The sequence below is a fragment of the Sciurus vulgaris genome, assembly GCF_902686455.1.
Source record: "Sciurus vulgaris genome assembly, chromosome: 10".
In the NCBI taxonomy this organism is placed as follows: Eukaryota; Metazoa; Chordata; class Mammalia; order Rodentia; family Sciuridae; genus Sciurus; species Sciurus vulgaris.
Window position 1 is genome coordinate 123,588,002 of NC_136470.1, and position 27,978 is coordinate 123,615,979.

The following is a 27,978-nucleotide window of genomic DNA, read 5'->3' on the forward strand; positions in this document are numbered from 1 at the left end:
AAGGAGAAAACTAAAGACCATATCCTTGATGAAAAAAAATGTGAAAATCCTCAACAAAATACTAGCAAACCAAATCCAACAGCACATTAAAAAGCATAATCAGTCATGATAAATCCAACTACTACGAGGCTCTAATAAAAAAAATGTATAATCACAATGATCAAGAAGATTCATCCCAGGATACAAGTATGGTTCAACATAAGCAAATCAATAAATGTAATACAAACATCAACAGAGAAGGACAAAAACCATATGATCAAGGCATTTGATCAAATTCAACATCCCTTTATGATAAAAATCTTAAATAACTTAGGTACAGAAGGAATGTAATAAAGACCATATACGACAAATCTACAGCTTATAATTTGAATGTTCTCTCTGATATGTGGATGCTGACTCACAACGTGGGTGAGGGGAAGGAGACGGGGACAGAAAGTGAGGATGGGAATGGTAAAGACCACAGAAGGAACTGCACATAACTTTTCTATGATCATATAAGAACACACATGACCAGTATAACTCCACATCATGTACAACCACAGAAATGGGAAGTTATACTCTCATATATGTTTGATATGTCAAAATACATTTTATTGTCATATATAAAAATAATAAAAAAATTTCTTTTGAAAGCTACATGTATTTCTTTAGGTTGCTTTTAATCACAAAATTATTTTAAAAACCCAGAAGACTAAAATGATATTAATGTTAAAGAAAAAGTTACACAATGTCTCAATGCTCATACATCTTTGAATTTCAGAATTCAATACTTGTTTAATTTCATCTTATACATTCTAAGATACTAAAAGTGAGCCTATATGAAAGTTTGAAAGAAAACAAAGTTCCTTAAATTTCCTTAAAACTATCAGAACCTAATCAGTAGTTATTTTGTCTATATGATTAAACATTTTTCAAGAAATAAACCATTCAAAATTTCAATACGGTCATCATAAAAACACTTCCTTTGGAATGTGCAACTTACACAGTCTTTTTGTCCTGTCGAAGAAGTTTAGAAGAAAATTCACTTAGTACTTCAAGAAAAGCCAGATTAGGAGGTGGATATTCTTGTCCTTTCTGATTCTGGTATTTAAAGGCAAACTCTATGCCATCCCTGGAGTTAAAAACAAAACAAAACGAAACAAATATACCCCCCCCCACACAGCATCTTATTTTTCCTAGATAGTTCATGTAGTTCTCTCAATGGGCTAAAATTACAAAACCATTTGGGAAGGTAGTGAAATCATCATGAGGCAGTAAAATCTGATAAATTCAAAACAATGTGAATTTTTATGATGTATCGCATACATTTAACTTTATTATTTAGAGTACAAATTGTAAGTTCTAAAAATATATATATAAAGCTAAATTTCTACATGTATTTCTTAGGGGTAATACAACATCATTGGAAAGATAAGTGAACTGTCAGAGATCTGCTTCTTGGAGCTAGTCATGGTATCAAGCAGCTGTATGAAGTTAGTTGAGGTTTTCTGTTACTCAGTTTTCACAGTTATGAAATGAGATTGACCAAATCAGTACTGCACAGTCTCTTTTAAACCTATGTTTTACACATTTTCTCACTGATAGATCAGACAAGAAAGTTAATAAACTTTCCATTTTATATTTTGTAAGACAAAGAAAATTCATAGTTCAAATAATTTTTTTTCTTTTTTAAGGTGGAGACTGAACCTAGTGCCTTGCATGTGTTCTACCACTGAGCTACATCCCCTGATAATTTTTTTTTCTAAATAAAACAATGCCCTCCTACTTGAGAATCTCTAAACTAGATTAATAGCTAAAATTCTTATAATTAGAAAATTCTGTAATTTATTGCTTTAAAAATAGGTCAAACAACAGTTATTTCAGTTAAATTCCAATAAACCAGATTCTATATAACACTGTTTGCTTATGTCACTCACTTGTGAAGTGTGGCAACTGCTTCTCGTGTCTTGATCTGGTCCAGTCCAAATGTAAGGGCAAAGCGACGTGCCAATTCTTTAATGCCACTGACATGGGCAGAAGTCCTATCTAGGTTGGGACCTTGTTCTTGAACAAGTTCATTAAACAACTGGTAGAAAGAAATTAAAAAAAAAAAAAAAAAAAAAAAAAAAAAAAAAAGGAAAAACCTTACAGCTAAAAAAATTTAAGAGATTTTATTTATTTTTAAGAGTAGGCAGTATAGTTTAAAAATATGTAAAAGGCATAAGATGAAATAAATGTTTCTTTCCTTGCACTCTGTTCCCTTATTTGGTCATTTTGTATTAGTAATTTCTTGTTCACTTTCGTGCTACTAGTATGATTAAGTGCAGAGAGAAATTTGTTTCTTTTTAATGCCAAATTTTTAAAAAATACATGTTGGAAAGGGAAAAGGTAATATATTTACAGAAATATAGGACATATTTACAAATACCAATAGTCTTTTCACAGATATACCAATATATGAAATATAGGATTCAGAACTTTGTTTTTTCACTTATTACACTATAGAAATGAACATTATATATAAAAGAACATTATGTAAATATCCACATATATTTGAACATATGGGGCTATGATTTCTCACTGGGTCACAAAATACACTTAAAAGTTCTTAAACTGAGTGGAGGGGTTTTATAAGTTACATATATATTACAAAATAACAATAAATACCCCAGAGAACTAATATAAAAAAATCCTCACTCTACCATCAAATCTAGAAACTTAATTTTATCTGTACAAATCTATCTTCTTTCCTGAAATTGGTGTGAACTGACAACCTTTAAACAAAAGCTATTCCCTCCTTATGCACTGAATACAGAGGAAGAATAAAGTCTTCACCTACTCAAGGGTTTGCTCCTATGCTTACTGCACTCTCTTGCATCATTAACTATTCCTTTTCTACTAAATGCATGCATCTTTAAAAATACGACTAACTTCTTGACTCCATTTCCTTTGCCAGCAACCAGTCCCTTTCTGATTCATTTTGTGGCACAGGTCCCAAAAAGTATTGTTTACGTTTGTTTTCTTTACTACTTAACATGGTCTTTTATTTGTCTCCTTCACTTTGTTTCCCCCACTTTCAGCCTCTGGTAACCATCACTTCACTCTCTCTTTCACTTAACACTCACTGAAATAACTCCTGTGTTCTACCATGTTGTTCTCTGTTTAAAGTGTTCTTCAGCAATGGATTGGCCAGAACTACTTGTTATGCCATTACTAGAAGGAATGGTTCTTGCAAAAATTTTCAAATAATACACAATTATTTATAAATTCTTTTCCTTTATTTACTTTTGTTTATATGTGTTGCTGAGAATCAAAACCAGTGCGCATCGCACATGCTAGGCAAGCGCTCTACCACTGAGCTACAATCCCAGCCCTGTTTATAAATTCTTAAGCTTTAAAATTCCTTTTACTGATAGCTGTATTTAAAAGCCTTAAACTTTAAAAAATTTAAAGTGAATTCAAAGAATACATTTTATTGTAAAGAAATTCAAGGAATAACAAAGCAAAAGTCCTCCTTTCTCTTGCCCGCCACACACTATTTTTTTTGCAAAGTAATTATATATATATATATAATTGTTGTTGGTGGGCCTTCATTTTATTCATTTATTTATATGCAGTGCTGAGGACTGAACCCAGTGCTTCACACATGGGCCCTATTTTGTATTTTATTTAGAGACTGAGTTGCTTAGTGCCTCGCTTTTGCTGAGGATGGTTTTGAACTTGAGATCCTCCTGCCTCAGTCTCCTGAGCTGCTGGGATTATATGTATGCACCACTGCGCCTGGCCCAAATAACAAAGGTAATAGTGTTAAAAATGTGAATATTTCCTACATCAGCTTAGACACAGTACAAGTACATATAAAATTTTTATTTTTAAATAAATGGCACTACACTCCTTATTTTGTCCTGCAGTTTTATATTTTTCACTCAATATTTTGCCATAAAAATTTCAAACAGCCAGGGATAATGGTGTGCGCCTGTCAGAGTCCTAGCTCTTCTGGAAGTTGAGGCCAGAGGATCGCTTGATTCCGAAACTGGTCAACCTAGGTAACATAGTGAGACACTGTCTTAAATTTCTTTTAAGAAAAGTAATTTCTTGGGGGCTGGGGTTGTGGCTCAGTTGTAGAATGATCACCAGGCATGGGTGAAAACACTGGATTTGATCCTCAGCACCACATAAAAATAAAATAAAGGTATGTGTCCACCCACAACTAAAAAATATATAGATAAAGAAAGTAATTTCTTTAGTCTAAAAGGAACCTTTGCTTTTACATCCTTTATCAGTCATTTCAATTTATGCTAATCTGTTCAGTGGTGGTAAATATCACCTTGTTTTAATTTGTATTTCATTAATTACTAATGAAATTATGCCTCTTTTCATGTTTATTGGTTTTCTTCTCTTAAAAGTACTTTTTTCAAACCTCTTGCTCACTTTGTCTTTTTTACTGATTTGTAATTATGATTGAAAATATTTTCCCCCAGTTATTTATTTTTTAAACTTTAAGTGTTGATTGATGTATAAACCTATTTAAGTTAATATGGATCATTTTTTTATATTTCTTTAGAAAAAGATATTTTAAAATTCCTTTATTTTCTTAAAAATGATTAATTTTTACCCTTTATATGTAATCCACCTAGTAGTTATTTGGGTACACATTAGGTGAGCCCATAAATAGTTATTTTTCCAAATACATAGTCAACTAACTCATCACTGTGAACTGAAGAGTAATCCTTTTCCTACTGATGAGAAAAAATGAGAACTTTATCACCAACTACACATATATGTAGAAATGTATATGCACATACTTCTGAACTCTCTAAAATCTCTATTTTAGTTTACTAGGCATTTATGTATTTAGAATTTTATTTATGCAATATATTTTCTTATTTGGATATTACTGGTGTCCCTTTATCATTAAATACCTTTTACATTTACTTCTTATTTTATAAATTATTGCTTTATGAAATTTCCAATTTGATACTTCATTTGGCCTAAGAGTAGATCACCTCAGGATTTCATCTTTTTGAAATGTGAACTGAAGGATTATCTTCCAAAAGAGGACATGGAACCCATGTCTGACTAGAAAGTAACCACAGTAATACATTAATGAGTTAGTTTAAAATGAGGTAAGATACCTCATTTTAACACACAGAAGTTGCATCTATTCTTTGTCTCCTTCCCCTCCAAATTACTTACCTGCTGCAAACTGAGAATGAGGGTCTTGGCACACTGAATTTTATCAATCTGCCTGGTTTTACTCAATGTTTCCTTAATAATATCACCATAGTCATTGTAATACTATGAGGGAAAAAAAGAAAACAGCTTTAAAATTTTTGAAATTTCATGAGATAAAGAATGGGCTAGTGAAAGAAAGGAAAGATGCCAACAAAAAGGATTTAATTTCTTCATCTTAAACAGTGAGAGTTAAATGATACTTTCTAAGTTAAAGCAATGCACATTTGATAATTAAATTATGAGGTAATAATAATAAAAACTAAAAAAAGCTGGAAATTCCAGGAGGAGAGGAAGTGATATAGGTGAGAAAAATCTCTCATTCTTTGGAGGAGGGCTGAATAAACACCATCTAAAAGGTGGGTAGAAACTGAAGAACAAAACAGTTAAAATTGCTTATTTCTGGAGATTGAGGCTGAATGGGGAGGATGGATTATAGTAACAGATAATGTTTCATTTATTATTTTAGGACACCAGAGTAGCTTAGCACAGAGATCTTTTGTAAGTTCAGTTTTGAACTGATCATGTACAGAAAAGTCACAGAGCCATGTATCAGAGTAGCAAAACTCTATCAGAATACTCCTATAAAGGTCTGAGCCTACAATGAACAGAGGTTTGAAAAAAATGCTAAGGATGATAAAATTTTTGAATAAAGCTTATTTTTTGGAACTGATGCAGTACTGTTAAGAAATGACAAGGCAAAACTAAAACCAAAACTCAACATATTAAATGATTCTCTAATTTTCTGATGAGAAAAACTACCTAAAAATGGTAGAATAACTTGTAAAATGATACTGAAAGCCAGATTTAGTGAAGAACCAATGAAAGCATGGAGTCATTACAAATAAATTAGTTTTCTAGATCAGATAAATCATGTCCTAAGAAAATTTGTAGAGATTATGGAAACACTGAGTTATTTAAGGAGTGGATAAAAAATAGGAAAGGTGCTGAAGAATAGATTTTTCAGAGGAATAAGGTCATGTGAAAATTTCTATGACCCTTTTCCTTAAAATACTTGACATTATCTTAATGACATTCTCATTCAGGTTGAGTGGAACCTAGGAATATTAACTTGGAATAATGCTACAGATGACTGATGTATAATAGGATAAGGAAAAACTACTCTGAATAATCAGTTTGACAAGTTCTTTCATGATTTCTTTGTAGATCACATAGAAAAAAATGGGCAGAGACAGATATGTATATTTATGCTGTTATCTTGGCATGGGCTTTTCATCCATTGCAAGCTTAATAGTAAGTGCAAATTCTTCCATCCAAACCCTGTGTGTACATTAGTTTCAAGAGAAGATTTCTCTGGTTCCTCTCACTGAAATATCTCTTTATATTTGGTGTTGTTTTGCAATTTGTACCTGTATCACTACAATAATCATGCTGAGTTTTTGTGGTTCAGTGGAAAAAGCTACATGTTCAAACTAGACCAAACTAAAATCAAATGTCAGTGTTTACTACTCTGATAATTGTGTGGCCTAGGAAAAGTTAACCTCTTAAGTAAGAGTCTTAGGTTCCCTAAATGCAGATACAATGTCCTGCAATGATCAAAGATAATGTGAAAGCCTGTGTCTCAAATTTCAATGGCACAGAATGAATGTGTAGTCATTCATTATTAAATGCTACATTATGTTTATATTTTAATTTCTCTATTCTATAAATTCCTTAGTGCAGAAACCATGTCTTATTTAAACCACTGGTTATTAGCACACCACTCATCACATTGCAGTTGTTTAGAAATTAGGATGCATTAGCAACTATAGGTGGTTTCCCTTATCCAAAATGCTTCAAACTAGAAGTATTTGAGGGCTTTTCAGATTTTGGAACATTTGCATAGACTTGATTGGTAGAGTATGCCTAAATCTGAAAATCTGAAATCTGAAATGCTCAAAAATCTGAATCTTTTTGAGTATGGCACTCCAAAAACTTCAGATTTTGTTTAGGACCACAGACGCTCAACTTACGTATCACAATTGGAATTGGACTATACCCAAATAAAGATACAAATGGATCAAATGGCATACAATATTCTGCACAATGGCAAAAAAGAACATCCTCTTTGACCTGGGAACAAAGCAAATACACAAAAACTAACAAGTGTTCCCTTTTATCTAAGCCTGTTAAACCATATCATGAAGAATTCTGAGCACTGTTTTTTCAGAGCACCGGGAACAAAATGAAATTTATGGAAAAGAGAGCAGCTAGAAAGTGAGTGTTTTTCATGTAAATGCTAGGAACCCCTAACTCCAGGGAGTGCAGATTGATACAATGGTGCAGAATGATACAGAGTTAATATAAAGGAGAGAAAATTATCCACAACACATAGGTCAAGGCTGTCAATTTCAGCTTCTCTCATCATTCGTTCATTGTAATTGCAAATTTCTCTGGTATTCAGAAGGAGAAAAGTAAGAATATGAAACTGTACCTTCATGTAGTGTTTAAAGATGTCTGCAGCTGCATGCATGTCAACAATATCATAAATGATAAGTTTGCTGAAGGCAGCAAGTAGATTCCTTCTTTTATGTAAGGCCTCAATTTTATTAGCCTCATCTTCTTCATCACCCTCTAACCACAGAAAATAAATTGGTTATGAATTTGGTTCTTGATCCAATAAAACAATGTAGAAAACCTGCATATTTGAAAACTACCTTAACATTATAATGTCACAAATAGGTGCAATTCAGTTTTAGATAGAACAAAAATAGTTATATAATGATTAATTATTTTAGAGAGCTATTTAGTCACATGTTTATCAAATACTGGTAGGCATTAAGAGTCCTATCTTCTAGATTATCATAGCAATGATTAAGGTAAGCAAATCATACTCTTAAACTTTTGTCATAACAATATTGTCAACTTGTTTTACCTTACAATTTCTAATCTCAATATTTCTTTTTTTGTGTGTGTTGGGGATTGGTACTGGGAATTGAACTCAGGGACACTTTGGCCACTGAGTCACATCCCCAGCTCTAATTTGTATTTTACTTAGAGATAGGGTTTCACTGAGTTACTTAGTGCCTCATCAGATGCTGAGGCTGGCTTTGAACTCTCAATCCTCCTGCCTCACCTTCTCGAGCATCTGGGATTACAGGTGTGTGCCACTGTGCCTGCCTAATCTCAGTATTTCTTATGCTAATACATTCCCGCAGAAAAGAATTTCTGGAAATTTCTGAGACAGGTAGAAAAGTTTTATTTTAGAAAAATGTAAAGAAGGGTAAAGGAAATATAAGGAGCAGTTAATTTTCAGTGCTTGTCCTAAACATGGTTTATATTATCAGTTGAGAAATCTATTTTGCAAACCATGTTAAGCAAATATATTAAAAAAATTAACCCTATTAAAAACTTTCAAAATAAGGACTGTTTCTCATTAAAAAAAAAATTTTTTTTTTACATAATCCATTGTGTAATGTATTTCTAATCCTAGAAAAAGTTTTCCTATAAGGCTCCAGATGACAACATTTATTTCAAGCTCTGTATTTGGGATCAGTCTTCTTTCTTTTCTTTACATGTATATATTCATAAAATAATTTACTCTCAATCTCTTTCTTTTTACTAGTAAGTCCTGATAAATTCTGAGGCACCAGTGCTTTGAGAAACTGTAAATCTTTTTGCTTAAAATAGCAGGTAAATCTTATTTCTTGATAGATTCTTTAAATAAACACTGTGTTCCACACAGTATTTCTAAATGTTAAGAACATGATTTTTTTTTTTTTTTTTTTTTTCCGTTTTTTTGGTCATGCTATGGATCCAATCTAGGGCCGTCTGCATGCTAGGCTAGTGTTAGCAACTGTGCTATACCCTCAACCCTGTAAAGAAATCCTAATAGCACCAAATAGATGTGTGGATCAAATATACCTCAAATTATTTTAGAAAGCTTAAATCCTCTATTTCACTAACAATTAATTCTAAATAATATTTATTAACAACTAAGCATTATCAATTTATTTGACTTTGGTAAGCTATTATTTTGCAGGCTCAGCGCAATTTTGACTAGTGAGGTTTGATAATTATCTTTCACCATTTAATATCTCAGAGCTATATTTTATTTAAGTAATAATATCTGACAACTACTCAGGAATAAAAAGAACCTGGATGCTTTCCTTTAAAAAAAGTGTAAACTTGGATGCGGTCAATCAGAAACAATCTCTAGACTGCATACACATTTGTACATGGGGGAAATGGCAGATGTACAAGATTATTCTTTATAACTAAAGACTGGAAATGATGTTAGTTAATGCGAGCTAGATTATATAAATTATGCTGTATCTACATAAAGAAATACTAACTGGCTGTTTGAAAAAGAGTGAAGAAGCTCATAAGGATAGGGAAAGAACTCTAAGGTACTTTTAAAGGAGGAAGCCATCATTATGTATATTTTTATTCTTGCTGGTTTATGAAATATATGACTATTATTATTAACATTTTTTAGGGAGAAAATCTTAGTAACTCTAAGGATTAAATTTGATTATTTTTCCTCCTGTCTTGGGATTGATAAAATAAAATCAATATCAACAAGGTGATAGGAATAAATACCCATGCTCTGGTTCTCCTCATCCTGGTCAATAAAAACATGATCCATCACAAAACTAAGGAGTTCAGACTGAAGTCCAGTATCTGGATTAAATACCAAAGGCTGAAGTCCCTCTCTGCCACCTGTCATTAATTGGTGGCTAAAAATCATCAGAAGATCACAAAGTAACATGAAAGCCTAGAATGCAAAGGGAATTCATTAGCAAAATAGTGCATGAATATGACTGCATGCCAATGTGAATGAAAACATACTAAACAACAGTTCAACAGCAAGACCTTAACATAATTTTTAAGTATTTAAATTCTAACTCTTTGGTTTTAATTTTCTTACCTAATTACCCTTTCTCATTAAACATAGTCACATTTAAGACCCCCTCCCAATATATTTACTTTACTTGGCTTTGTTAACTCAAAAATAGCTGAACAGGAGATTTCCCCCTGAACTCTAAAAAAATAAGTTAACCTCAACTCTGGAAATGTAACAGTGGCATCACAAATTATGACAGATGTTAGAAATCAATTATATATGGCTTAATCAAGTAATTAGCATAAATTTAAGAGAAACTATGATTAGACATAATACAGTACTCAAAACCTGTGAGCTACTATTTGGAATTTTTTTTTTAAAATCTCATATTAAAAAATTCTCTTAACAGTAGGTTGGACCATTAATACAAAACTGGTATCTAAAAACCTCTCAAAAAATTAAATCATAAGAGAACTCAACACATTCCCCCCAGAACTAAGTATTATAGGTATCTTACCAAATATGCATTATTTAAATAGATGGGGCAAAATACATATCAGTTTATAAAAAAATCTGAAGATTTTGTTGTGGGATTATTGAGGGTTGTGACATATCTGAACAATTCACTGAAATTCATTCCCTAAAAGTTGATTTCTAAGGGAAAAAATACAATTTTGGCATTTGTGGATGGCTGCCTATCCAGTTGTCTGGCATTAGGAAGAATAATGTAGTTTATGCCCTGGGATTGTACCATCATGAAATATATTAAGATATTTAGGAAGAGTCATTTGAAAGGAGGGAAGTTTAAAGAGAATCCAGGGGAACATTTTTTACACAGGTCATTTAGAGTATCACCAAACAGGTCTGAGACAGAAACAATGAATTTTTGCTCTAAATGGCCAGAGATGGGTATTTCTAAACAGCACTGGTGGGGTTCTGAACATCTAGAGAATAAGGTTTAGGGAAGACCATCTTATGTTTCCATTTTAAGTTATATATTAATAACTCAAAGAAATTTTGCGACAACCTATTTGAAGGAAGGAAGAGCAAAGGATGAATAATAGTGCATACTTTAACCTAATAAGACTTTTATTCTAGCCCAATATCAACAAAGAAACAGTATATAAAAGGTCCAATCTATTTTTATTTCCTAATAGAAGAGTATGATTAAAGAAATATTTTACAAAACCACTTAATGGAAACAGTACTTCCCTGGGACCCACTCTGGGTTTTAACCTTGTTCAAGGGGTAAAGAGTCTGTTAAACCAAAGACATCCCTACTCAAACCCGACTTCTACACTACTGTGGAGGTACAGAAACTTAGGAATTTCTTGCTCTAACAGACCTGATCATAGTTGTGAAAACCTAAAAAGGCCCCTTCCCTAGGCATATCACATCTGGAGTTTGTGTATTCTTAGTCCTCAGAGAGGTAGTGGAGACAAGAGTTTATACATGTGTGTTGAAGTATTCACATGCATGTATAAGAAATTTTCTGGTGTGAGGAGGCAAAAACGAGATGACAGAGGGCAAGTTATAGATCTGCTCCCAAGACCCCCAATGTTCTGGTAAAGAATTCTTAGGAATCAAGATTTCTAAATTAGAACTTGGTCTTAAAGTTGATGGAGAGTATACTTGTTGAAATACAAGAATGGAATATATTTATATACAAATCTGTGAGCTGAAAAAAAAAAAAAGCCAGAAAAAAAACCTAAACAAAAACATGATGAATTTGTTTGCTTTGTAACTTAAAACATTCAGATATCAAGACTATTGATTCTAGGTCCCATGAATGTTAGGGACAGACATGTATGCCAAGAATTGCCATAAAAAAATTACTTTCTTACTATTCATTAATACATTTGGCTTACTTTTACTGAGAGGTCATAACTGACAATTTCTTACCTGTTCCTTCACTGGAGTATTAACATTAGATAGGCACTGCTGGCAAACAGCCAAAAAGGATTTCACTGTTTTTCTCAATACCAACAAATCTTCCTGTAAGACACAAAGATGCAAGCAAATTAGTATCCTAGAAAATTGCCAAAAGAAATAACAGAAAATAGCCAAACTGGTTTATTGTGAAGGAAATTTGCAAAACCAAATTTATCTTTAAAAGTCAGTATAGTTATTTTCTAGTTGTCTGACCTAAAGGAAAGGGCAGTGAAGCTGACAATCCAGAACATTTATTTCTATTTAGCCATAGACTGCTCCACTGTGATTGCTCCCAAGAGTATCCTTTACAAATATGGTTTATTTAGGATGATATTAAAATCACTGGTCACTTCTATGACACATTAGTATGTTTCAGAGTAAGATCACATAGCGCAGCAGCATACTGACAAGAGTAAACAAAACAATAAGTACTGAATGTTGGGGGAAGTAAGATAAACCTTCATAGGACTATGGGGTTTAATCTAAGAGTGAATGAGTAAATGGGATTTAATTAGATGGCCAGATAATATCCCACTGAAACAACATTTGAGAAGTTTAAAGGGAAATTTACTTTTTCTTTTTTCATACTGGGAGTGAACCTGAGCATACGTAAATACACATTCTGCTACTGAGCTATGTCCCCTCTTCTTGAAAGAAAAACTAAAATCTATTAAGCATCTACAATGTGTCAAGCATGGATTTGAGGGTGGGAGGATCTCTTTGAGACCTCGAGTTCCAGAACTGTCTGGGCAGTAATAGTGAGACACTGTCTCAAAAACAAACAAAATAGATCCTAAAAAAGTAGTTATTGGTAAAGGTCATGAAACCAGGACTGATACCAGAGCTTATATTTTCCTGACAAATGAGCAAGACAGAGGCAGATAATTCAGTATTATATTGTATTTAAAACAATAAAGAATAATTACCTAAACAAATTAAAAATCACTTTAACAAGGTACTCTTAAATTAAAATTCTTTAGGCTTTTCTATTTTGTAGAGATGACAGCACTTACTATTTTGGGATATTCGAAACCAAAATAATGATACTTCAAAAGTTATATATATTTCCTATTGCTAATATGAGTGCACATATTTAGAAAAAATGAGCTCATCTTGTGCATAGTAGTAAAAAGGAAAATGTCTTGAAGACTAATGCTCCTGTGGATGAATATTCAATAACCAAACCTCAATATACCTTGAACTTTAATTTCAAACATTCACAATGCATTGGGGAAAACAGCTGAGATAAAAGGCAACTATAATGGAGTGCAGAGTGCTATGGTAGGAGACAGCATGGGCCAAATGCTGGAAAACCTAACTCAGAGTCAAAGGTAGTCATAAAAGGAGAACAAAAAACTAACATGAAGTTGAATCCAGAGGACAAGGATTATTAAAAAAGGTATTCCAGATAGGGCCCCAATTGTTCAAAAGCTTTAAGGTACTTCTGAGGAAGCCAATTTAATTGTAGCGCAGATATAATCAGGAGTGACACGAAAGCAAAAGAGGAAAACAGGACCCATTTCCACTTAAATGAAAGGACATTTCAAATGTCATGTTAAATCGTTTGGATATTATCCTGATGACAATAAGGAACTATCAAAAGATGATTTTTATAAGTGTTAAAATTCTGTGCATTAGAATCATATTCTAAACAGAATGGACAATGATATATAATAGGTCAATTAAAGGTAGATACAACCTTTAGTTTAGAGTTTATTGTGTATCAAGTACTATGTTCTGTGTTCATAAATATAAATTTCACAATCACTCTGTGAAATAAATGTAAACATTCCCATTTTAGAGACAAAGAAACTGAAATCCAGGGTACTCATATATTCTAAAAGAGAAGTGTCTAAATGGGAGGGCTATATGATGTTTTGAAATACATAGTTAGGTCTTTTGTCTGTTTCCAAGTATTCAACTCCTAAAATCCTGGGACTTTCCAAAATGCTGTCTTTTTGTATGCTAATGAGTTGGCTAATGGCTGGTATCACCTAGGTAGTTTCAGGATAGGAGCTGGTCACTGGAAAAACCAAATCACAGTTAGAGGGTTAGTCCTGCCCCGTCCCCATCCAGGGAGTGGAGGGGTTGAATGTTGAGTTGGTCACTAATGACCAGTGATGCAATCAAGCAAGCTTATGTATTAAAGTTCCATAAAAATCCACAAAACACTGGTTTCTGGGAGCTTCCAAATAGCTGAATATGTGGAGTTTCTCAGAGGATGATGCACCTAGAGAAGGCATGGAAGTACTATACTTTTTCTCCATATGCCTTGCCCTATTAATTTCTTCATCTGGTGTTCATGGGTATCCTTTCTAATTTGAATTGTATTTCTCTAAGTTTTCTGAGCCATTCTAGCAAATTAATTTACCCCAAGGAGGGTATTGTGGGAACTCTGATTTATAAGTAGGTCAGTCAGAAAGTAAAACAACTGGGGATTGCAGCTGGCATTGACAGAGGCAATCTTGTAGGATTGAACCCTTAAACCATGGGATCCAATACTGCCTCTTGGTAATGTCAAAACCGAATCAAACGACACTCAGCTGGTGTCCACTGTTGAACTGATTAGTTTCTGGTTGGGAGAAATCCTCACATTTCTTTGGTCATAGAAGTATTTTCTGTTGTGAGAGTAAGGGAAGAAAATGAGTTTGTATTTTTCCTTAATATTCTTACATTTGGTGGCAGTGATAAGATTTGCTAGAAGAGCCCTTACTCATGGATATATGTGGTTTGTCAAGGGTGGATGATGAAGAACCGCTGATCCACAGACTACTAGTCATCCATGGTATGACACCTATGCCACTCTATGCTTGGTAAAAGTTACCAGTGAAATTTAGAGGTGTTGTAGACCCAAATCTCAAAAGAGTAGGCACATTAGACACATAAGGAAAAGCAAAATAAGAAGCAGCATGTTAAATACAATCCTTTGGTTACTGTTATCTGTAACAGCTAAAATTTAAGTAAGAGTGCTGGGTCAGGACTTGAGGATGGAACGAGTTCAGATGTTAGTCTTTAAGAACTAAGGCCAAGGCCATCAGCCTCACAGCTATCCACAGAGCAAAATTATGCCAGGACAATGAAAATACCTCAAAGGTCAAAAAGGTAGTCCATGTTAGGGGAGGGCAAAACCAAGAAAATACAGAGACCATGGGGTATATTGCGAAGGGACTGTTTTATTGTGTATGTCAGCATCATCCATTTCCTGAGGAGAATCTACTAAAATGGACTTAAATTTTTTTTTTTTTAGTTATTAATGGACCTTTATATTTATTTATTTAGATGTGGTGCTGATAATTAAACCCAGTGCTTCACACATGCCAGGCAAAGGCTCTACCACTGAGCCACAACTCCAGTCATAAACAAGAATTTTGAGGATAAAAATTTAGGACCAGTATCTTTGGTTTAAAATGCTATGGAGACAAAGTCCTGTCAGAATTGATACAGGACAATAACTCACTAAGTAACAATCACAGATGAGTATACCTGGATAAGTATACCTGCAGACACAGGAGCTTACTCCCAAGGGAAGTCAGGCTGGTGAACAAGACAAAAGTCACTGGTAGGTCTGTTTTACTCTGAAAAGGGGGACTGTTGAACTCCACCAATAAATGCCAAATAGAACATTCCAGATAAAGCAGCCAATATCCTTTGTATGCAAGCTATGTGAGAGACACTTTATTTATGATGACCTGGATGTTCAGCTGACATGGCCATTACTCAGGTCATGGTAAATGCTGTTGTTAAGGGCAATCCTATTATGGACTATTTCATATGTTGCAAAACTGAAAACAGTTCAGGAAGCCTTATCATATTTGCTATCTCAGTTTCCCCAAGTTGATTTTACAGATGCTAATTAAAAAAATCCGGTAAGTTAACAAGAGAATAAGTAAAGACAAAAAGGGAGAGTTCAAAGGACTCATCCCAGGAAGGTAGAAAATTTTAAACTAAGAAATAATTAAGGGCTGGGGACCTAGCTCTTGGAGAATCATGGATATTGTCCCAACAGGATAGAAACTTCTGTAAATACACAATAAAACTACTGGATATTTAAACCCCAAATGTAATACCTAGTTTTCAATGTTGCTGCTGTTCTTGGCAATATGAATCCCCACCAGCTGACTCCTGCCATTGCCTCAAAGGCTAATCCATTTATGATCCAGGAACCCTTAAGATGCCTACTGTAGTTCCAAAACATCTTCCGGCTTTCTCTTTCCTGTAGTGTACAAAGATGAAGGAAGCTAAAGGAGTCAGAGGGACAGGGGAAAAGTAGTGACTGTTAGGACCAAAGAGAGAGACCTGAATCCCCAAAACTATCCCAAAATTCAGATGAAGAACAAAATCTACCATGCTGTATCACAAACGTACACTACTGAGTATATTTAGGTACTCCCACAGCCTCAAACAATAAATCACTCAATTTCAATTCTTGTTTCTAGCAGGGAAGACAGGGAACCAGAGACCAGGGCTGAGATTTAATGCCAATGAAATAAGTTACTTCTAACTGAAACATTTTTCTCAATGTAATATTCTCAGCAAACCTAACTAGTAGTAAATATCATTCTCACTTTATATATGAGGAAACTGAAACTCAGGTGAAGTATTTTGTTTATGTTGCCAGAGTTGGTAAGAGGTAGAGCCAAAATTCAAACTCCGGTTTTAACTCCAAAGACAACCATGCTCTAACACACACACACACACACACACACACACACACACACACACACACACACACAAATACAAATGTTGGAAACCTAAGAATTGTGAGTTTCTTATATAGATAAATTGGATCAGCAACAAGTCATCATTTAACAGACACCTAGCAATTATAAATCACTGGGAATATTTTTGGTTCCAAAATAAAAAATGTACTATAGGAAAGAAAATCATTAGTCTATCACTCAGGGAATTGAGTAGGATAAGACATCTGTTTTGTTTCTACTCAAATAAATGGGCCTAACGGGAAAGTAGTCTTCTTTTATCATTAACTTTTGGGGAGAAAATCGCCAATGTCTGTACTAGAAAGTGAAAAGTGTTATGTTTTATCTATTTTTAGTATCACCTTACATTTCTGGATAAGCTCAGTTAAAACATTCTTGCACTGTAATAATTACTACATAGAATATGATGTCAGATATGGGAACTTCTGACCCACTGACAATACAAATGAAGAAACTGGGCCAAAGAGTACAAATACACAAGTAAAGTTTGAGGTTTAACCTCAAGGAGAGGAGAGACAGCACTAAGAGAGAGATCAGGCTGTTCCCCAAATAAGGGAAGGGACAAGCCTTTTACCAGTTATGGTGGGCTAGATTCTGGTTGATAATTATCTCAGTTCTGGTTTTGCCAAGAGGTTCCAGAGAAATCCTTATTGCTTGAGGCTGGGCAATCCAGTTCCTTTGAGAAGATTGGGGGAGTGATCTCATTAAGGGTTGATCAGCCTGTAGGGTTCCACTGTTCCTGGAAGGTGTATGGGAATGACTGAAGATGTCTATACACTGACAGGTATGGAACAAGACATTATAAAAGCTGGCAGTTGAACGTTCCCACAAATCTTGAAAATAAGTTACTCTTATTTTGGTGTCCTTAGTTCTAAAGGGGGATGAGACAGGTTAAGTGAGTTTAAAGATAATAAACCTTAAAATTACCAGTTTTATGGAGGAAGGAAGCACTGTATAGAGGGAAAAGAGGGGTGGGAGGGGTGGGGGGAAGGGAAAAAAATAACAGAATGAATCAAGCAACATTACTCTATGTAAATTTATGATTACATAAATGGTATGCCTTTACACCATGTACAGAGAAACAACATGTATCCCATTTGTTTACAATAAAAAAAAAATTACCAGTTTTTAGATAGACATTCCTCAAGTGATTAAAATGCCTATGTACAGATGGCCTTCGGAGTACATCTGTCCTTGTCCCTGTCATGGTCTCTGACTATCTCATCTAAATATCTTAAGGATTTGTAAATCGTACTTTAAAGGTCACTGTCTCTTCGAAGGTAAGAACAGCATCCAGGTGGATAAGCTTCTGAGGCTGATTTTATGCTATCCTTCAAGTCGGGGTGAAGGGAGTGGGGGGAAGTGACTTCCCTACCAGACCTGGAGGCCAGGGATCAGGGTTGCAATTAAAGCATGACACACTTAATGAAATGCTGAAACCATGACTTCTAAGTTTTTACTTTTCTAAGTTGAATATATTTATTTCTGGTACAGAATTTTAAAATGTTAGGGTTGGATAAAATTAAAAGTTTAGAACTTACTATGAATAGTCACCTATTTCTGTATTCCAGATTTTTTTTTAAAAGAACATTCTGAGAGCTGAATGAGGAATGGTATTAAATAAGTTCTTTCTCTCCTAACCCTTCTAGACCAATCAGACAATTTTTGTTGGAGATATATTAACAGAAACATCTCTATTAAAGAATAACTCTGGAGTCACCGAATGACCAAAAGGAAAGCCTTCAAACTAACTGAATAGTTAACCAAGACAGAATTCTCAAGAAATGTAAGGTGGAAGGGGAAGATTCTAGAAGAAAATAAGTCAAATAAAATGGTTATACACAATGGTTATATACAAAAATTTGTCCCTATGGGGATAGTTATTATTTGTCATCCTTGGCCCCATTCCCTTCACCTCTGTAGATGAAGAGGTGTTCTCTATGAGTTACAGGAATTCTCGGCAAGGACATAGCTAAACTATTTCTTTATCATCTACTGCTACTCTGAAGGATTAGGGAAAGAGAACGAAGACTACAGGTTTTTATGCATTTGAGTTCATTTCTAGGAAAGCATGTTTGTGGAAAGAATAGCATGTTTGTGGAAGGAAAGGTTAAAGGGACTTGGTCACCATCAGTTACACCTTCACCCTTATTCCTCCCCTTTCCAGTCATTTGGAAGTGAAAATTGGAATTTTCAGAGGACAACTTCTAGGCAAGATGGTGACAAACACATTTGTCATTTGAACATCTCTAATAATTTCACATGCAGCTACGTAGGGAATGTTGATTTTCTTTAGGAATAGGTCCCTGACTCAGAAGGCAGGGATGTCTGCTCCCTCCCTACTGCAGTCCAGAACAGAAACATGAAGAATAAGGTGGAAAAATAGTATAATTTTAAGATTACAGAAAAGAGGACAGCTTCTTTCAGAAGGAAAAAAAATTGAGGATAAATTCTAGATCTTCAGGCCAAATAAGGCAACAGGAGCATTATTTTAGCCCCAACTCTTATTTACCTTGCTTTTTAAATGTATTTGTATATGTCCAGAGGAACTGAAGTTAGAAAGATGCTTTCTGCTAGAGAAAAGAAACTGAAGGCTGCTTCTACAGGACCCAGCACTAGGGGGCACCGTAGCAAAAATACTGAGCATGACCTGTGTGACTGCCAAAGGGCTGCAACTCTGGAAATGAGGGGAACAGAGGAAATACCCATTGGAAAACCCAGTTCACTTCCATTTCAAATAAAGATCTAATGCTGTTCTTGATCAAGTCTATACAAATACTTTGTTTTATGAAATGTTTACTGTTGAGTTAAATTATATCTTGAAATTGAGGTTCAAATGTAACTACCATCCATAATCTTCTGAATGATAGTATTCTTGACAGTAGAGAAGAAAAATAAATTTCACAAGTACTCTCTAAAAAGCAATTTGGCAGTATGTATAAAGAATGTTCAACATATGTATAATTGTTAACACAGCAATTCCACTTTTAAGAATACAAGATGAAATAAGGAAAATGCAGAACAAAATTTTAGCCAGAATGCCCATCACAGCATTAATTTTATTTTGTAAAAATGTTTAAAACCATTCAAGAGGAGAGTGGCAAAATCAATTATGATGCAGATTACTGATGTATGTACAGTATTACATTAGAATATTTTCTATGATCATTTCTTACCTAAAGTAAATGTCAATTGAAAAGACACAAAATTGTAAATAGGATTTCAGTAAAATAAGAAATACATGTAAGAAACAGAACTAAAAAAACTACATTTTGGCCTGGAGTTGTGGCTCAGTGGTGGAGTGCTTGCCTAGCATGTGTGAGGCACTGGGTTTTATCCTCAGCACCATATTAAAAAAATAAAATAAAGGTACTGTGCCCATATACAACTTAAAAAAAAAACTTAAAAAAATTAAAAAACCCATGTCTTATAATATAGCAATAAATATGTAAACAAAGAAAGTATATCAAAATACTAAAAGTGGATCCACAGGTGATACCATTTGGTAGTTTTATTTCTCTCTTTTTTTCCCCACAATGAGCATATGCCCAAAAGAGCCCAAATTTATGAAAACTTTGTAATTTATACCAAAAAAATCAATCAGCATAATTTATTAATTAAAATTAGAAGTGACTTCTTTAGAGTTTTAAATGAATTTCTGTAAATTTACTAATTACTAGGGAACCAAAAACATGATGGTAACCTGGCTTGCTTTCTCACTAAAAGACCCATTCAATTTTAACATTTTTTTTTTCAACAATATAACTTCATGTAATACTTTCAGGTTGTTTCCAAATGACATTACAAATGTTAACTTCATTTAACACTTATAAATATCCTAATATCTATTATATTACATTTAAACTTCAGGAAAAATTAAAGGGAAAAAAGGGATAGAGTTTCAGGTGCATCATTACTGATTCCTCCATACACTTTTAAATGGCATTATAACTCCGACATTTAAAGTCATAGTAATTTCCCATCTAAATGCACACTGGCATAAAGAATGATGAATGAAATGTACCTGTGTAACAATCAAATGATTAACAAATACTATGAATTTGTGATCAGAGGCATCAACAAATGGGCCCTTAAAAAATTTGTTAAAAACAAAATCTACAACAAAACTCTACAGAACTAGTTGTATTAAAAGCTTAATACAATAATTTAAAGAGCACTAACAGTAAGCACGAGGTTGAGACTCAAATGATTTATTATATATGGAATTATTATATCTATTTTACAGATGCAAATGTAAAGAAATCCTCAAATTAGGAAGGAAAAAAAGAAAAAAGATTGTTTCTCTGAGAAAGACTGCTCCATATTAAGCTGCTGGTTTTATATGCAAACATTAGTTATCTTTAGGATGAAACAGCTTTTGTTTTGTTAGGATAGGTAAACATTTTAGAATCTGTATTTGGTTCTCTATCAAATATTCACTATTTACTGGTATGTTCAAGCCTCTTTCATTTCATGAAACTATTGAAAAACTTATTTTTATATTTGTCAGGTAATTATAATATGTGAGGTATTTTTTGTCTTGATTCCCTTCATGATTCTATTCATGGTTTCTTGTTTTCTTTTAAGTGATTTTTTTTTTTACTGTGAATTTACTTTTGTTAAAATTTTATTTGTGGAAATTCTTGAAGGCATGTTCCTTCACAAGAGATTTAGATTTGATTCTGTTAGGTATTTGGGGATAATACCACTTTAGAACACTTAAAAATAACAAATTGTTATTACTTTTCTTTTCTTTTTAAACCACTAAAATAGTTAGAATCCAGGATAAAACCTGAGTGAAAACTAGTTCATGGTTATAAACTTTCCAGGGAGATTTATCTGTCCCCACCTTTAATCAATGAAAAATTTTAAGACAGACTATTTTCCTTAACTCCCACTTCATGAATGGATCAAGTATGCACTTATTTGTTTACCCTTGTGCCTGGCATAGCTCTTTAGGATTTCAATTTTTCAGAGACACATGGCCACATACTAGACATACTACTTTGGAAGGATGTTGTGCTTTCTCTGTATTAAAGACTTTCAGTGTGAAATAAAGCTTTCAGTACTTTTTAAATTTTCTTTGATTCTACTTACACTTAATCCCTGGCCTGTTTTCCTTTTAGTTTTGCATGATTATGAATAGATTGAAACAAGACAAATAAATAAACAAAGTAGCTAATATTTTAAGTTGTTTTTAACTTAAAAGAGAGCTGTGCTTTGAACTCATAGATGCCATACAGCCAGAATCAAAAGCTACACTTACCTTCACTATTTGTTCTTCTATATAGCATGTCACTTATAGAGCTCTTGTGTCTACCATGGTTACTTCTTATAAGTATTTTGACTGTATGTTGTATGTGCTTATGTTTGCATATGTATAAATTATGTGTCTGTCTGTTGCTTGAAGACTGGATATTTTCCAAAAGAGTTAAACACAATACTCATAAAGCCAGAAATGCTAACAACAAATTACCATATTTTTATTAAAGATTATAATAATTTATATAACTGATAAATTATTTAACAATGAGTTAAGCAAGGTTATTATTACAATAATAACCTTTCTGCCTACAGAAACTCTTTACTTACTTTGGAAGGAGAACCATCAGTAATTTTCACCAACTGCCAAAGAATCGAGTAATGGGAACATTGCAGTGCTTGTACAACTATCTGTATCAAATGAAAAAAAGTTATTCAATAAAAAATTCAAACAAGTGAGACAATTTATGTTTTCACAATATTAAGAGAGTAATACAATGTTTTTTATTTATAATAAAATAAAGTTCAAGTCCAATTTTTACAGAACTATTGAAAATGGATAAAATACTTGGTTAAACAAAAGATAAACCAACATATTTACCTAGAGAATAAAAACAGAATGTCTTTTTTTTTTGGTTAGGGGTACTGGAGATTGAACCGAGGGGCATGTTACCACTGAGTTACCTCCAACCCCCCTTCTTTATTTTTTATTTTGAGCCAGGGTCTGCTACTGCTGAGGTTGGACTCGAACTTGAAATCCTCTTGCCTCAGCCTCCCAAGTTGGTGGAATTACAGGTGTGCCAGGGCAGAACATATCTTGATAATATGTACCTCAATAACATGTTAAAATACAAGTATAATGTTATAAATATTTTATGTAGATCTTTTAAAGGAAATCTACGAAATTATTTTTATCCAAATTTTAAAACTTAAATATTCTACTCACTTTGTTTTAAAGTGTCTTTAATGTGAAAAGTAATATTTATACCAAAGGTGCATAGAACAAATATAAAGTTTAATGAATGAACATAAAGTAAAAGTGTTTGTGTAACCAAACTCCAGATCAAGAAATGGAACACTACTAGCATCTCATCTCAATGTAATCTCTTTCTTCTCCCATGAGTAAGTTATTCTGATATATCTGGCAATCAGAATATTTTAACTACGTAAGTCTGGGATTTTTCTAGGTTAGAGGTTCTCAGGATCTTGTTACAGGGTTGTTGTTTATGTGGGGTATACCTATAAATAGTACCATATTAGAAAACCAAGAAATTTTTCATAAAATACTTAATTCAAATAAAAAATATCATTGACTATATCTTAATAATTTTTCTGAAAAAAGCAATAATTTTTTTATTCTTAGTTGTAGACGGACCCAATACTTTATTTATATGTGGTGCAGAGGATTACACCCAGTGCCTCCCATGTGCTAGGCAAGTGCTCTCCACTGAGCTACAACCCCAGCCCCCAAAAATGCACTAAAATTTATAAAACACAAAATTTTATTAAGAATGACAGATTTTTGCAAATCTCTTTAGTCTGCTTTAATAGAAAAGGGGATTTTCCTATCTGCTTCTGCATTTTCTTTTGTAATGTATTGTTTTAATTGAAGTATATGAAGAAAATCTAGTGTCACACAGATAAGTAGCTGAAATAAAGTATTAGTATCTTCTGTAGGTAAATATGGATATTTCTGTTATAATACCAATACTTCCCTAAATAACAGTTGAGAGAATGAAAACGAATAAATACAAGTAAGAACTCGTTTCCCTATGAAAACAGTTTTGACTTCATGAATCTCCCCTGAAAACCCCCTAAGGATGGTCCCCTAACTATATTTTGAGAACCATTGTTCTAGAAACTGGATTGATTTAACTTTATTTGATATTATCAAACTGTATGTAAAATGATTATATGTAGTAATTATTACTAGTTAATTGAGACTCCACATTTGATATAATCAGATGTCTTATGTTTGGTGATTCTATTTTCTATGAGTAGGATCTAAATGAGGGTTTAATTTACTTTTTTTTAAAAATTACAATGAAAATGGCTGCCTTTTTACAAAAATTTTATTTTTGGCATCTGTATTTCTCCAGTTTTGAAATATCTGGTTTAAGTCTTTGGTCCTTATTTTTTAGGGAGACAAATAATAAATTCAGGAAAATAAAATTAATTAAGATTCATAACAAAAGAGAATTCCATTTTGGGTAGAACTTTTAGTAAATTTTTGTTTAAATCCATAATGTTCCTCTGTTGCAACAAAATATATCTGATAAAATGATATTCTATTATTTTACTTGATAACTTCAGTGTCTCTATTATCATCTCCCTATGGTAAACTAAAAACCATAAAAATAAACATATATAGAGAATAAGTTGAGAGAAATCCATAAATGGAATGCTGCTGAAAGTAGTTGCAAGCTTTGCTAGTTTTACTTTAAAATTACCATGTTTCAGAACATTTAAGCAAAACATATCTCCAAAGTGCCTACTTGAACACTGAAAATAACTCGTAAGAATTATAGGACTGAGGGGTGCTTTTCCTTTCTTTTCTTTTTTTGAGTACTGGAGATTGAACCCCAGGACCTTTTATTTTGAGACAGGATCTTGCTAAATGCCCAAGCTGGCCTTGAACTTGCAATTCCTCTTGCCTCAGCCTCCCAAGTGGCTGCGATTACAGGAGTGCAGCACTGTACCCAGATGAGACAACGTCAGGGGTTCAATAAACATAATAATTAAATGACTCATTCATGTCAAAATGCAGAAACAAGACTATGAACACACTGTAAAGATTTGTGCTAAATAAATCACCTTAGTATACTTAGAAGATGCTCAAAGATAGTATACCTTAATGGTCCTGAGACCCTTTTGATAAACTGTCATTTATAATGCCAAGTACAATGGTAAAAGGGGTTTGTGGAAGGAAAAGGCAAGATTTTTTAAAAAATCTCTCAAATTTTAGCAGGTGTGTAGCTTAGTGGTAGAGTACTTGCCCAGTATGCACAAGGCCCTGGATTTGATTCCCAGCACTGCAAAATAAACAAACAAAAAATAGAAACAAAACAAAAACAAAAAGAAACTCCCCCACTAAACAAGTCTACTGAGTCTGAAACACCAGTTATTAAATTACTAGAGAATAACATTCAAATTAATAACAATAAATGGGAGAATAAAATCTATAAAATAAGGTTGAAGAATTGCTTAATTTTGGTTGCATCATTTATTCAAATCTCCACCAATATAAATTTCTTTCCTTTTACTTTTCCACTGACATATATTAGGAATTTTTCAAACTCTTCCATAGTTTTATAGAAGTTTCTTGATGGTGCTTATGGAGAAATACATTTGGTTACTCTAATACCTGTTTCAAATAGAGAATTCCCATTTTAATGTCTCACATATTGGTGTCCTTTTTAATTTTTTTTGAGGTGGTGGTGGTGGTACTGGTACTGGGGGATTGAATCCAGAAACACTTTATTATCCCCACTTTTTATTTTGAAAAGGGGTCTTGCTAAATTGCTATACTCCTATTCAGCCTCCCAAGTTGCTGGGTTATAAGTGTGAGCCACTGTGCTCAGGTTCGTAAGTCGACTTTTAAAGGAGCTTCAATGCATTATTTTAAAATAAAAAGTTTGCTCTCACTGCCTGGAACGGATTTTGCTTTCTCACAGGTACCTTTTTGTAATAGCATAGTTACATAAGGCCAATGTCAAAAGAAAATCAAATATCAAAAGAAAATTCAGAATTATTCCATTCAAGTTTCACTATCAGTCATTTGGATATTTTATCCTTCACACTAGCAATGTTATACTAACTTATCCAGGAGCCATTTACTCAGTAACTTCATAATTTTTGGAGCACAGATAAAACAAGGACAAGCAATAAGAAACTAAAAAGGCCAAAATTGTTCTAGCCTGTGATTATTACCCTCCTCTTCTGTTTTTTACTTGATTAACAATGCTCTGACCCTAAGGAGGATGTTCAAATAGCAGCAAATATAAGTCTGATGACTAAGAATTTCTTTCAACCCCATTTTTCTGTCTTCATGTTTCCACAAGGAAATGATTTTCCTGGGAGGAAACACTAAGGTGTATTGCACATTTTTAGGTAAATTAAGAAGCAGGAGGGGCTGGGGTTGTAGCTGAATGGTGGAGTGCTTGCCTCTCATGTGTGAGGCACTGGGTTTGATCCTTAGCACCACATAAAAATAAAGGTATTGTGTCCATCTACCAACTAAAAAAATTAATTAATTAAAAAAATACTAAAAAAAAGCAGTAGTATCGTTTCTATCTTGACCCCAGACTTTTTTTTTGGCCAGCAGGATACCAATGCTCCAGCAAATGTCAGTTCCTGAAAGTAAATGGAGCAGTGACTACCTGCTTTACCTAATGGTACTTTATGGTTATGGGTGTGAGAAATAAATTTATACTGTGCTAACCACTGAAATTTTGAAGATTAATCTATTACTGAGGCTAGTACCATATTAACTAATATAAAATTATCAGCCTTTTTAACTTCATCTAAATTTCCTTAACTTTATGTCTTTAAAGGAACTACAGCTTTTTATCTGTGATTAGCAGACTGAACCAGGGGGAATCAATCAGCTTTCAGTTACTGATATCACATATCCTGAAGATGAAATGTTACTAATGTAAATTAATACTGAGAAATAAGCTTCTGGAGTAGTTAAGTCTAGAAAAACTAAATGTACATGGAAGATCAAGTCTGACTTGAGACTATGGATAACAGTAAGAAAAAATGATTATATACATGTAATATATATGTACATCTATCTATCTATATAAAAATTCAGAAAATCTACATAAAAAGAGTTGATAAATTTCCACTCTTGTTTTCTGCTTTCAAGAGACCTTAAGGAGAAGGAAGATAGTGGACATGGTTGTAACAGAAGAGGGACTAAATGCCAGTCTGTTACTGATATTCAATACTACTCTATCATTGTTAGACTAGATTAATATGAGTGATGACGTCCTCTTTGAAAAGATCCTTTAGGTGCAAATAAAATAATCAATATGGCTTCACCAAAGAGGATATAAGAGTGGCAAATAAGAACATGAAAAAATGTTTAACATCATTAGCATTAGGGAAATAAATTATCTGTTAAACACAGCAAGACACTGTTATGTACCTAGCAGGAAGGCTAAAGTAAAAATTACTGACATTATCAAACATTGGTAAGGATGCAGAACAACTGGAACTCTCATACACTGCTGGTAGGAATGCAGAATAGCACAGCCACTCTGAAAACTGGTCTGGCAGTTTCTAATAAAATTAAATATACACTTAGAGCAAGACCTCACAATTATATGCATGGCATTTACTTTAAAGGAATGGAAACTTATGTTCAAACAAAAATCTGTACACAAATGTTAATGATAGCCTTAGTTGTGAAAGCCAAAAGTTGGAAATAATGCAAAAATATCTTTCAGTGAGTTAATGGATAAAATAACCTGTGATATATCTAAAGAGTATATTATTACTCAGCAATAAAAAGAAACTGAGCAGAAAAAAAGTTGTAATATTATTCAGTAGTAAAAAGAAGTTAATTTACAATTTTGATTAATCTCAAAGTCACTATCTTCAGTGAAGATATCATGCTCCAAAGGGCTATATACTATATGATTCCACTGATCTGAAAATCTCGTAAAGAAAAAATGGTAATAATGGAAAACACTGGTGTCCAAGAGTTGCAGGTGGGGAAAGCATATGACTATAAAGGAATAGTATGCAGAACTGGTGAAACTGTTCTGTATTCTTATTGTGGTGGTGACTTTAAAAATCTACACACATGTTAAACTTCACAAGACTGTACATAAAAAGGAAAAACAACCCTATTATATGTAATTAAAAAACAATAGCAACTAATAGGGCAAAAGCCACAGTTGGCAGTGATACATATTTTTTTCTTGAAGAAACGTTAAGAAAAGCACAATACTGATGCAAAAATAAGATAAAGTAACAAATAATTTAGTAAAGAAGAAATATTCCTAACTCCTATTCAATGTACTAATACGTTAGTAGCACTAATAGATTAGCAGACATACT

At 33.3% G+C, this 27,978-nt stretch overlaps 1 protein-coding gene across 10 annotated transcripts in view; it reads right to left on the bottom strand.

The window, feature by feature from the left end:
• STAG1 (STAG1 cohesin complex component) overlaps positions 1–27,978 on the bottom strand; it is a gene marked incomplete at its 3' end in the record, with an annotated part of 382,903 nt that overhangs the window by 21,757 nt on the left and 333,168 nt on the right. For 7 of the 10 annotated variants that reach the window (XM_079154996.1, XM_079154998.1, XM_079155001.1 and 4 more), the window contains 8 exons: positions 24,906–24,941; positions 22,240–22,320; positions 11,900–11,992; positions 9,754–9,928; positions 7,646–7,785; positions 5,176–5,277; positions 1,917–2,065; positions 983–1,111 (listed from right to left, as the gene is read on the bottom strand). In XM_079154996.1, coding sequence (XP_079011122.1) covers positions 983–1,111; positions 1,917–2,065; positions 5,176–5,277; positions 7,646–7,785; positions 9,754–9,928; positions 11,900–11,992; positions 22,240–22,320; positions 24,906–24,941 — 905 coding nt within the window. The remainder of the gene's footprint in view (positions 1–982; positions 1,112–1,916; positions 2,066–5,175; positions 5,278–7,645; positions 7,786–9,753; positions 9,929–11,899; positions 11,993–22,239; positions 22,321–24,905; positions 24,942–27,978) is intronic. The other 3 variants (XM_079155000.1, XM_079154999.1, XM_079155002.1) reach the window with 2 other exon arrangements.